Below are 12,411 nucleotides of genomic sequence, written 5' to 3'. Positions count from 1 at the left end.
CCCAAATTAAGCAATTCTTTCAGAACGCAGTTTGGGCTGAAAACGTAGACAGCGCAACTCAACGTCCTTCTGGGTGATCTCTGGAAGGAAAGCATCCCGCCATCGGCGTGTCGCACAACTGCTGCCCCCCTGCCAAACCACAACCCGAAAACTCTTCTCCGATAACTTTTAAACCATTAGTTCACATTCTTTGCTACCAATTTTTGTCTTTTCTCCTTCCCTTGACAAGTACAGCTGGTTTTTCTTCCCTTCCAAGCCTTGATTTCCCTGGGACGTTTGGCCAAGTATTCTTAAACTGCCCCTAGTTATTAATATTTTTACGTTCACATTATTTACTCAGCTGAAGTTGATTTCAGCTTTGCGAGACAGTCTCTAAAGCATGTTAGATGTTGATGTGCACCTCGTTTACATGAAAAAAATGTATTCAAGTCATGATCACTGGCACCTAAGTAATGACTTATTTTGGCCCTGAGCAATTCCTCTTTATAAGTTGAGTTCTATCAAAGAATCTCCGCTGGCTATGTCACTTCTCACACTTAAAAACCATGGGGGTTTTTTGTGCGCCTTTTTTTATTAATTTTTTTTTTTTTTAATTTCAGTGGTATCACTTACACAGAAAACCCCAAAGATCTTATATCACTTATATAAAAAACCCGGTAGGTCTTTTTAGTCCTATGTTCATTTTATTTTCATGTGATTTAGTGTTCGATATAAATCACCTACTTACATTATTTTTACACCAGACCATCATCTGAGGTTCCTGCGGCTGTCCTTGCAGCATTAGGCAGTATTTCCCAATACTTTGGCTTCTTAGGGGACACTGTTGGTTTGTTTTTTTTTTTTTTTTTTTTAATTGGAGCCGGCAGCGCAGAGCAGCTGTCTCCGAGCTGTCTTGCTGCTGCCGAGCGTGCCCGGGCAGCAGTCCCAGTGGCTGCGGAAGGCGGGGTGCCGTCCCCGGGCCCCGCGCTCCTGCCCGCCGCCCCCAGCGCCCTCCTGCCCATCCCCACAGCCAGCACCTCCCCAGCCGGCTCCCGCCGCGGCACGCAGCCGCCTCGGGACAAGGGCAACGCCGCGCTCGGACGCCGAGGGACGGGCTGTTCCTAACTGGAAGCACGAAGCGAGCTTGGAGGCGCTTCTCTACCGGCACCTTCAATGGGTCATGTATTAAAAACACCAACCACAAAAGTAAGCCACCCGCTTTTGCCTTTACCGTTCCCTCTCCAGCTGGGGACTGAAACCTGCTTGGTCTGTTAGCAAATTCATGAGCCCTAGCAAAAGAAAGAAGTAATTCATCCAACTCGGTAACCTCTGTCAGAAGTAAAACTTCGGCTCGTAGTTTTGGGATCGGTTTCTGCAGCCTGCCTTCTCGCAGGCAGCCACAATACCATTGCTGTAATTATTTTCATACGCCGTACTTATGCAATTACATATTCTTTTATTTTTCATAGAAGTATTACATTGTAAACTACTCATTTTCTCTTGTGAATGTTAGCGCGTTTCAACGTGGAAGCAGCACAGAGAAAAATCTGAAAAGAAAAATGTGAACGGATTCATGATCTGATAAGATGTTAAACATGAAATTGTGTTCTCTGGGGCTGAGCAGCACCCTCACTACAGAAAACCCGGATTTAAAGCTCGGTGACGAGCTCCACAACGCCTCCCGGCCAAGGCACGGAGCTCCTGCTGTGGACCACGTACCGCCTTGTCCTTGTGGCTCGGATGAGCCATCCGTTTAGGAGAGCACAGACTTCGGCTCTGAATTGAACAGATTTTTTGGGTTTTTTGAGTGCAATGTCACAGAGAAAATCAGAACAGTTATATTCCATTAAATCAGATCAACTCCCCTCAGTGCACAGGACTAAAGCAAGCATTATAAAAATTAGTAAATATTCAGTGATGCAAGAACTGCGAAAAACAGTCACACAGCTAAGCAGAAACTGGTAAAGCTCAGAACTATGTTGTTACGGAGTCTAGCATTGCAACTACTCCTCCACGTCAGGTTATGATCTTCTACGCTTTTCACAAAAGAAAGCCACACCAGTGGTTTACCACACTACGATAAGCTTTACAGTTCTCACCTTTCCAATATTTTGACAAGCTAGCCTCCAGCTTGTCCTTAACGACTGCCACCACTGTTAAAAGGAGCGCATGGAAGAGCCAGTCAATCGCAATCCCAGGGCACGAGGCAAGGCCAAAGCAGCGCGTCCTGATGCTGAGCTCTCGGGGGCTATACGACAGTCAGATTTGAATACCTTGGTTCTCCACTCAGAAATTGTGACAGAGAAAACAGCTCAGGAAGCATCTGGTATTTATGATGTCAAAAGAAAACCAGAAGAGCATCAACTCCACTTACTCTCAACTGCAAATTACTCAATACTCATGAAAATGGGAGCCCTCCGTTTTACGTAAATTATATCCCTTTCCTTTGCCCCTCTCTCCTCACTCTTCTCTATAGCACGTGCTTAAATTTAGATACATGAAAAGACTGAGACTTTTTCTCAAGGCTCTGTAGGAGATGAAAACAGATCTCTTTGGAGGCTTAGTTTATTATACATACACAGTGACAGAATTTGTTTGGGTCTTTTTGTCTCGGGCTTTACTTTTGATGTGAAAACTGGCAAACTGGGGAAGCAGACTGATTTCAAGTCTTGTTCAAACCAACGCCAGGACAACGGTATTTCAGCTAAACCCTGCTGCTGCTAATACTAGGCAACATTAACTTGCAAGTAAATACGTTTAACGTCGTTTTGTTTGTATAATTTTAGTCTACAATAAACGAGAAAATAGAGTCTGAGCCAATATGGTGACGTGCAAAAGGTAAGGTTGATTAGCACTCCGAAATGCTAATAGATGCAAGTAGAGTATACAGTCAGGCCTCAGTCTAACTGCACATAAACATGTTCTGCATCTCTTTCCTTGTTAACAAGATATTCTTAACAAAACAATATGTTTCAACTAATTTTTCAGAGAAACACTTCGTTACAGCACTGCAACTTTAGAATTCTAATCGAAGAGCTCCTCTCCGCGAGCCTATTCCAAAGTCAAACACAGCCACCAACACCTTGCTTTGCATCACTGATTGAGCGAAAAAGAGATTAAAACAGGTACTCACACTATGTGTGCAAGGTCGAGGGGCTTTTCTGGCTGCTCAGGAAACACGGGACGAGGTGGTTCTCTGCTTGGTACGCAACCAAGGGATTTACTAATGGCATGGCTCAGCTTCTTTGCAGGTGATTTCTGTTTTTGAAAAGAATGACAAAAACGAGTTGGCTGTTTACAAAGAGCAGGGTAATAGATGCAATCAGATAACAGAGGAGTGCAAAAAGGCGGAGAGTACTAGACTGTTCAGAAATATCCAGTTACATTATACCACACCTGAGAAATGAGTACAGACACTACGTAGGTGAACAAGTTTTGTGGGGCTTTTTTTGTGCTGTAATATTGAAAAATGAAAGTAGTTTAACAAAAGCATGTAAGATGAAGAAAGAAAGCAATTGTTTCTAGCAGGCATTAAATCACGGGGCAATCATATCCAATTAAGCGATTTCCTATACTTACTCCCAACGTCTTCTGAACACAGGCCTTGTATTTGGAGGGGAGGGCAGGGGCAGAGCAAAGGACCTGGTGCGCGAGCGGGTACATCACTTGGCAGCGCTGGGTTAGCGGTTGGACTCGGTGATCTTAAGGGTCTTTTCCAACCTTAACGATCCTGTGATTCTATAACCCGCGTCGCAGACCCGCCGGCGGCCAGCACCGCTCCCCTTCCCACCCGCTGCAACCGGCGGGAAGCCGGCGCCACCCCCTCCCTCCGGCCTTTGCACGGGCAGCTGCTTTTGGAAGACAACTTTCCAATTTTTTCGTTCGTTATGGGCAAAGCTAAGGTGAAACACAGCGTTAGGATAGATACGAGCGCCCCGTTTCTTTATTTCCTTTCACAGATTCGCCTGGCCGTGCTAAGCTCGCAGGAGGAGCCATCCTGGGATCCTCTAAGACTGAAAGGCTGGTGACAAGTGATGCCAAACACACAAGAGTGGATAGCTGGCCTGAGTCATGCGCTTAAAATGTGGTTTAAGTCCAATGTTGACTTACAAAATTAAGTCTTAAAATGTTATTACATCCACTGAGCTCAGGCCAGCGATGTGGGAGGCCAGACGATGCTTTTATGGGAGCTCAGAAGTGACCTGGCAGTTCTGGTTTTCTGATCTCACTCATTAACAGCCCGCGTATGTGTAACCCAGGGGCTAATTACTCTTACGTAATTTTTTTACTACTCCTGTAAGACATTCCAAAGCGGAATTAGGACCAATTCTCAAGGCACGTTCAAATGAAAGCTTAGAGTAACACTGATTTAAATAGGAGGCAAGGCTACCCAGGACGGGAGTTACACATATAGTTACAGTTAATATAAATTAGTAACTAGCGATTACTAGCAATTACTAATATTTACTAACAATGAAATAAACAATTAGTAAACCAGTGAGAATCTTCAACTCTGGGCCTCTTGGCTTTAGCCATATGAAACAGGCAATAAAGGCTTTTTGAGCGGAGAATCGATGCGTGAGGCAGTTGTTCCCTCGGTGGATCTACATGGTTTGTAGCAGACTGGGATGCATTTAAGTATAAAGTAAAATACTAATATTAACTGGAAAACAATGAAAAAAAGAGAAAAATTCCTTTCAGATTAGAAAAGAAAGATGAGCTGGATGCCTGTGAGAATATATTAGGATAGCTGGTTCTTAACTGAAGATTTATTAATCTCCTTCAATTACCTTACGACTCAAAGTCAATGCTAACTGAGAACCCTCAAAGCCAGGAATGGAGGCTGCCTCTGAATTCCTGATGAATGTAGTCTTGAGGAAAAAAAGAATTACTCGTGATCATATTCTTCCCTGGAGTACATCTCAGAGAAGATTCAAGTGGCCGCTACAGTCAAATTCCAGCCACATGCCTCCATCAGCATCTAACACTGCTTTACAACGCCTGCTCTGGCCTGGTTACCATATTAAGACCATACTATTTCACAAATTAAACCAATTATTCAATATGTCGCAGCCTAATTCCTTTCAGATTCTGGAATTTTTACTCATCAGCCCACAGAGCCAACCCGTGAAGCAGCAGAACGCATGAAGGCCACGGAGGGCAAGCCGTCCGACGACCTTCAGAGAGCAGCTGAAATGGGCGATTGATCTTCCCAGTATATCCCCTTCGGCTTTTGCAGGCAGAAAGTCTTGGCCCTATCGAAGTGCCACCGCAGGAGTCTCGGGATGGGTATACGATTGTCGTCTCCTCTCACCAAGGGCTCCAGCAGGAAGGATGCCAGGATAACGAACTGCTGCAGGCGAGTCTCCTCGAGGGAGCTCTGTAAAGCAGCATGTTCAGAAGCACTTCGGCTTACTAATTCACTAAATAGTAAGCGCTAAAAAGACTTACGGATGGTAAGCTGATTTTTTTTTTTTTTAAATGTGTTGAGAAAACCTGGGAGATTGCAATCAATGGATGATCCTTGCAAACAGTGTTGAAGTGCATGGCACTCTCACTGGGAAAGCTTCTGCAGATGATCATCAGCCTTTCGTTATTTTGAAATCCTACGAAAAACACAATCTGATCTTTATATTACTTCTTACTGAGTCCACAGGAAAATTTAAATTATGCACACAAATGTGATGATACCAAAAGTAAAATTCTAGTTTTCGTAAATGAATTCCTCTACATGTTGAAAATTTCCACATTTATTTCTCTCTCCATTTGTTCTCTACTTCTCCTTTAGAGTATTTCCTACTTTACTCTTTACCCTGTTCATCTTCTGGTTTCTGCACAGACCATCTATTCTCAGCCTGCCTTTTCTGTGACCTCCTCTTTGCAGTATTTTTAGGCTATTTTAAAGGGTTTTTTTTTTCCCATCGTGGTAACAAACACTATATTCTATTGTGCTACCCCGCCATTTATTTTGTCAAACAAATGCAGCGCTGTCTAGAATGCTGTACAATCGAGCCACCACTGCAGCTTCACTTTCCAGAAATTATAGGGGAAAGATAATTTCCATTGATCCTGACTTTTTGATAATGGTTCTCAGTGCAGCTGATGGCGAAAAGAGCGCAGCCGGCCGAGCGAGCGTGTGCTTCCCAGGCAGGTGCACCTCTTACGGGTACCTCGGGTCCCTGAGAAACAGCTATTTTTTCTTTCAATTAGCTGAGTTCTACTTTAGAAGTTCCTAATAAAAACCACCTCTCTCTCATCACGGTCGCTAATCTTGGCCTCCTTCCTGGTTGCTATCGTCTGTAAGCACCCTTGCATTCTGCAAAGACGGGATACTCTCCCCTTCAAAAAAGCAGCGCACGCAAACGGAAAGCCCTGGAACAACACAATCCTCTCGCCCACCACCGCCGCCGCCAGCCCGCACATGACACAACCCCCTTCCCCATCACCGCCATCACCACTGCGACCCTCCCCAGGCACCACCGCCCACCTGCCCGGCGCTAGCACTAAGGTATTTTTGCCATCGTCTTCCTCCCCAGCTGCTCATCTTGTTTCTGCTTGACTTCAATCTATATTTGCAAATAGCCGGGGGCAAACTATGTTTTATGAAGTACCTGTAACTTCTGTCACACCAGGACCTCAGTCGGTTCGGAACTTGGATGTACCACTGCAAAATCCCCAGTAGTAATACATTTCCACTCCAAGTAAGTAGTTAAAACTAATAATTTCAGACTTTGAAAAATGTTTCACACATCCTAGAGTCCCATTTATGGTCCTATTTATCTTCAGATTTAGGTGGGAAAACAATCTGGTGTGCCTTTATTTTCAAAGGCTTTCAACCAGTTCACACTTCCTTCTGCTACAGAAGCCGAACTGTAGAAACCAGCCAAGGACGGGCGGCTCTGCCTCCAGCTCCATCCACGCGCTCTCCTGGGGACGGCTAGCAGGCAACCCCTTCTGGCTTGCTTCCTAAATGGCCACGGCACGTGACTCAGCGGGACGTGCACCGCCGCGGCCGTTATACCGGCCTGACGGTAAGCGTGGTTGACGATCCAGAAAAAGCCAGGCGCATAAATGAGCTGTGCGCTCTGTATCCGGACGCAACATTTCGGCAGCCTTCCTGGGCCCAGGTATTCATGGCTTTGGTTTTCCTCCAAACTGTTAAGTCACACAGCAATCTTCTTCCCCCTTTTACCGATCACCTAATTGCCAAGGCGTTGAGGAAAGGTTTCTTCTCCACGTTATTCCGAAGGGCTGACGAGACGCGGGTATCAGTTCGGCCCAGCAATATGCCAGTAGTGCGCTGCAGTTCTGAGTGCATTAGCAGGGCACAACCGCAGCGCGCTCTCTTGCGGAATTCCTGCTTTTCAGCACAACAAATCTTTTGAAATTTTATAGCCTTTCTGAGATTCCTTCTTCAGCAAGCTCTCTCAGCCTTTTACATATCCAGGCCTATCAGGGGAGGACACTTACCTTTTCCCCAAGTCTATCAATAAATATTCAGCAGAAACAGTTTCTGCTTCTTTTTCATCACGCACAGAATAATTAAACTTGTGAGAAACGTTTGCCACCAGTTACTGTAAGTGTTTAAGAAATCAGTGAAGCTTCTACGGAGTTACAGTTCAGTATGTGGCTGCCAGGCATCCCAACGGAGCCCCTTCCTTCTGAGCTGGTTATTTGAGATTTACATTTTCGGGTTCCCTGCCCTCCGAAACACCAATGAAGTTCAGAGTCAGCGGCGGACTACTGAATTATGTACGGATACAGATATCCCAGAACTGTTTCTATAGCACCACTTCCACCACCACTTTCTAGATGACCCGTTCTAATAAATTTTTCAACTGAACGAGAAACGGAGGTCTGAAGAGATCAGGTGGATATTATAAAAGTCGCCTTTCTCCAGGCACAGCACTGGCTGGTATGCACGCTTTCTGCAGTGGCAAGCTGCAAGACTGCATTCCTCGGCGCTGCTAAGTTCATAAGCAGCAGCAGCCAAACACAGCTTCCATGATCCAAAGCAGCGCCTGCCTACCAGCAAGCACATCTGCCTTCTCCAGGTTCCAGAGAAAGCTCAAAAAAAGTAAAATAAATACTTCTGAGCAGCTGGAACGTTTGTTCTCTTTTGTAACGTAACGAGTTGGAGGAGACGGTGCTCTGCACTGGAGGCTCTTCGGGTGACCTGGCATTGCACTTGCCTAGCCACCAGGCAAGGCTAAAATACCTTTCCTACTAACCACGGCATCCCTCTCCCTGCGACACTAACCCTCAGTTAGAATCAAACGCAAAGCAAACGCTCGGGGTTTGGTTATTTCAGTAACTGTACCATTGATACATCGGTCAGGGACTGTCCCGGAGCCCACGTTTTTATTTAATAAACAATCATGTTTGTACCCAACGGAGTTATAAATACAGCATGAACAAAATATAACTTACGTAGCGATGCCTGCATAAGTGTGCAACTAGTCTGTAACTAGAAGTCACTTTAAGCGCCAGGACCAGCTATCCAGGCGGTTTTCCCGGAGGCCCAGAAGGAGATGTTGGCGCGTAGCCGCCCCGTGCGGGCTGCGGCCCTGCTCGACCAGGCAGACGCCGGGAACGCTGCGCCGCGGCTGCTTGCTGGGAGCGGGGATTCAGCCCGCTGTCCTGGGAGGTGAGGGAAATACGGCGAAGGGCCCTCCCGCAAAACCAGGGCCAGTGCCGAGCATCCACGTTCTTAACCAAGTTTAGCCAAAACCGCGCCTGCATCCAGACGAGCGCTGCCCTTGGAGCTGCCCGGATCTACACAGACGTGGCTGAGGTGCATCCACCAAATGCAAATGGACTGACCGCTTTCTGCTGGGAAACTCACGTGTTTTTGACAGATACCACTGCAAAACCGTGGTATATGTGAAAAAGATGTGAGAAAATATCAGTACAACGCAACCGTGATGTTCCATGTGTTTGAAAACCCGCTGCACCTGTACTGGGTATTGCCAGATCCTTTTCATTTCAGAATGGTTTATAGAACCTGTCTCTCTTCACCTGCCTTCCTATCAAAGGCTACGTCTGTTAAAATGATTAATTCTTCCACCATGGAATTAAAAAGCTGGAAACTACAAACTACCTTACCAAAAGTTGTGTCTCTACCTTTTTCTAATTATCTATTTATAAATCACATCCGCCTCCACCAAAAGAGTCTAGAAACACTCACTGCAATGGGCTTAGAAATTTGTAGGCAATAAAAACTGAATTGAAACCTGGTTGGCAGAACACTTGTTTGCAAATGGAGGTTTTAAAGTTACCTGTTTCTCTCTCTCCCCCCTGCCCCCTCCAACATCTGTCTCATTTTACTGCTATTACTTGTAATACCGTACCTGTAAACTACACAGGGTGTAAACCCAAAGCGAGGCAGAATCTCCACCCTTCTTCTACACTGAAAATGGGTAAGCAAGCAAAACAAGTTTCAAAGTCAGTGCCCAGAGAACTTCCCCTCTTCTCCCAGGAGAGGAACTGTGCTGAGCAGCCAGGAGGATGAAGCAGCCAGGAGGATGAAGCAGCCAGGAGGATGAAGCACCAGGAGGATGAAGCAGCCAGGAGCCGAGAGGGTGAGCGAGGCCAGCGTACGCGTCCACGGGAAGGGCATCGCGCGAGGGAAGGTCTGCCTCCCGCTCGGCGTCGGCCCAGCCGTCCAGGCTGCGATCCGTCCGTGCGCGAGGGCGGCGTGCCCTCTGCTGGGAAACGCGGAATTATAAACGCGGGGGGTTTTCACGTCATTTGAAAACCGGAGCCCGTGTGATGGTGGAAGTCCGCACATAGGCAGCGACGTGACAGGGATGCAGAGCACGTTATTTAATACCGTGCTCCTTTTCGGCTTGTTTCTGGGGGACTGAATAAAAACATGTTCAAAAAATTTTTAATAACTTTAAGGTATTCTAAACGGGAAATTAAATGAGCCAGAAATAGAAGAGATGTAGTTTTGAGAGCAAAATCTTATTAACAGCTGCTTACGGTATCGCTAGACTTTAGCTCGGTAGATGAAAGCGTCTGTCTGCTGTCTTAGATTCGATTAGTACGCAGTGTAATGACTTCCCCACGGAAGCCATAGATATTATCGCCACAGAAACAATTAAACATTTGTGTGGTTTGCTGAGACATACTCCAAAGCCGCCATGTTAAGGGTGGTTATAAACAACAAACATTCCATTACTTACAGCAGGAAGAGGATTCTAACTCAACCACAGCTGATAACAAGCCATCAAAACTCACACCCTAGGGTACGAGCCTGTGGGTAACTTGGCTATTTTAACATTTTACCTGAAATTTATGGATGACAGAGACTGCTTAAGTTTAGCAGACTAAACAGAAAATAAACAAACAGAACGAACAATGACTAATCTACACGCTTTCAGAATGAACAATTTGATTTTCAGTTCTGCTGCGCGTACATAAATAAATGAATCGGTGTTAAAGCTATTTAATAAAAACAAAATTGAAATAGCCCAGAAGGAAAAATTTGGAAAGCGTTTGAAGTTCCCCCCCCCGCCCCCAAACAGGCCCCAACAAGCAGTTGTGTTCGTGCAGCAAAACCTCTCTTTCAAAAAAAGGTTTCTACCTGAACTTACAGATATATATATATATAATCACTATAGCAATCTATCTATCTATCTCAAAAAAATCACTATACTATGTGATTTATAGTACCAAAAAACTGTCAAAGGCACTTCAGAATTTCAGGAAAAAGAACCTCATGAAAATACTTATTATTAATGCTTATTGTGGGTCTTAGGGCTCCAAAGCCCTGAAAATACACCATACAAGACTGAACTAGATCTGGCTGGATTGAAAACCCAGGAAAAGGCAATTTCTTTTGTTATAGTATCCGAGCACCGGCTAATCTCTGCAGATCTGGTCAGCAGGCGTCCTTGGGTCTTCACTCAAGAAATGCTCGTTGAGTAAGGACGCAAGCAGGTCACGCCACTTCAGCTGAAGCGGCACCAGCGGAACGAAAGAGTTACGATGCGCGGCTTGCAGTCCCGTCTTCCCTTCCAGACACCAACACAGTGTTGTCACCACGGCCTGGCATTGCGATGCATGTTCAGTTCACAAGCAACCGTATTCCCCAAACCGCCTTCTGCAGAGCTGCTCCCCAGCCACGGATCCGTCACGAAGCTCTGCAGCTGCCTAGTCCCACCTGAGAACTTTGCCATTTTCTGTACTGAACTGCATCTTTTTTGAACCGTAAGCAATCCAGAATAGACACCTTCACATTAATTCTCTTTGCTGGATGTTCTTCATCTTTTTATCAGGTTCAGCGTGGCCCCTTCACCAGCAGTACCAGTCGCCCGGCTAGGGAAGGCAGACGTGTCCTACTGAAGACTGACGTGAAAAAGGCACTTCAGATTCCCTGACCTCACCAACTGATGGATTTCATTGTCTGTCATTTACCTAGCAGTAACACAGTCCGAATCCAAAACTAAGATACATTTTTAAAAATTAAGACTAATTTTCATAAAATTAACATACAAGACTTGTAAGAGTTAAAAAAAGATTAAAAGAAAAAATATATGAGATATGTCTCTCTTAAAAGATCCCTCTTCCATGCTCAATTTATAGGAGACCACCCAGTCTGTAAGTAGTATTTCATATATCCCCGATTTCTTTAGTCCATTTAAAACACTTTGTTGCTTAAAAAAACCATGATGAAAAGACTCGGCAATAAGTTTCTAGAGCTAGAGCCAGAAACATTGCTTTAGACTACAGGAACATAAATGCTCCTTATGATTGCCTTATTGTTTACTGAAATCCCTTAAATTTCTCCATTTTTGCCCTTGACTGCCATCTTTTCTCTTTGCTTCACCTTTAGATAACCTTTAGCCTCTTAATCGCATCTTTCTTTGATTTGGATTCTGATGGTGCTGAACAAGAAATGCAAATACCTCCTTCGCTCTCCACGCCGTTTGCTCTTGCGGCTCGTGTCCAGGCGTAGCTCCACAGCTGCACCGTGCAAACCTCCGATGAACGCAGCAGATTTACATAAGCACACCTTTTAAAAGTGTTCCTTCCATTTCACCTACTGCTGCAATTTCTTACCAGTATGAGTTACACCTTGTTTCTGTACAAGACAGCCAAATTTGCTGCTGCTAAAATTCCTTCTACAGGCTTCTGGACCAATTGTTTTAAGGTATCAATGTTTTCCTTAGATAAGATATTAAAATCGAGTCTCTTTCAAGGTTCCCAACTATCACTATTTTCTTTCATACATTCTTTTCTTTTGTTCTGTAAAAACTCTCTTTCCCAGTACCTTCTCTGTTTCCAGTAATCTTCTACTTCCAGTTCTGTGCTTTGTTTTAGTGTTGCTTCTGAATGTGCAAGTCCCTCTTCTCCTTCTACATGAAGAGTACGGAAGGAAACCGTTCCAGAGCCACGACCTGGTCCTGGTGGCAGATAATCTGAATT

General features: G+C 45.1%; 1 protein-coding gene across 8 annotated transcripts in view; it reads right to left on the bottom strand.

The window, feature by feature from the left end:
• DTNB (dystrobrevin beta) overlaps window positions 1-12,411 on the bottom strand; it is a 219,137-nt gene that overhangs the window by 143,917 nt on the left and 62,809 nt on the right. For all 8 annotated transcript variants that reach the window (XM_082307455.1, XM_082307457.1, XM_082307458.1 and 5 more), the window contains one exon: window positions 3,113-3,237. In XM_082307455.1, the coding sequence (XP_082163581.1) occupies window positions 3,113-3,237 (125 nt within the window). The remainder of the gene's footprint in view (window positions 1-3,112; window positions 3,238-12,411) is intronic.

The sequence above is a fragment of the Platalea leucorodia genome, assembly GCF_965183815.1.
Source record: "Platalea leucorodia genome assembly, chromosome: 3".
Taxonomy (NCBI): Eukaryota; Metazoa; Chordata; class Aves; order Pelecaniformes; family Threskiornithidae; genus Platalea; species Platalea leucorodia.
The sequence above is the reverse complement of the archived record's forward strand: the minus strand, read 5'-3'. Positions and strand labels throughout refer to the sequence as shown.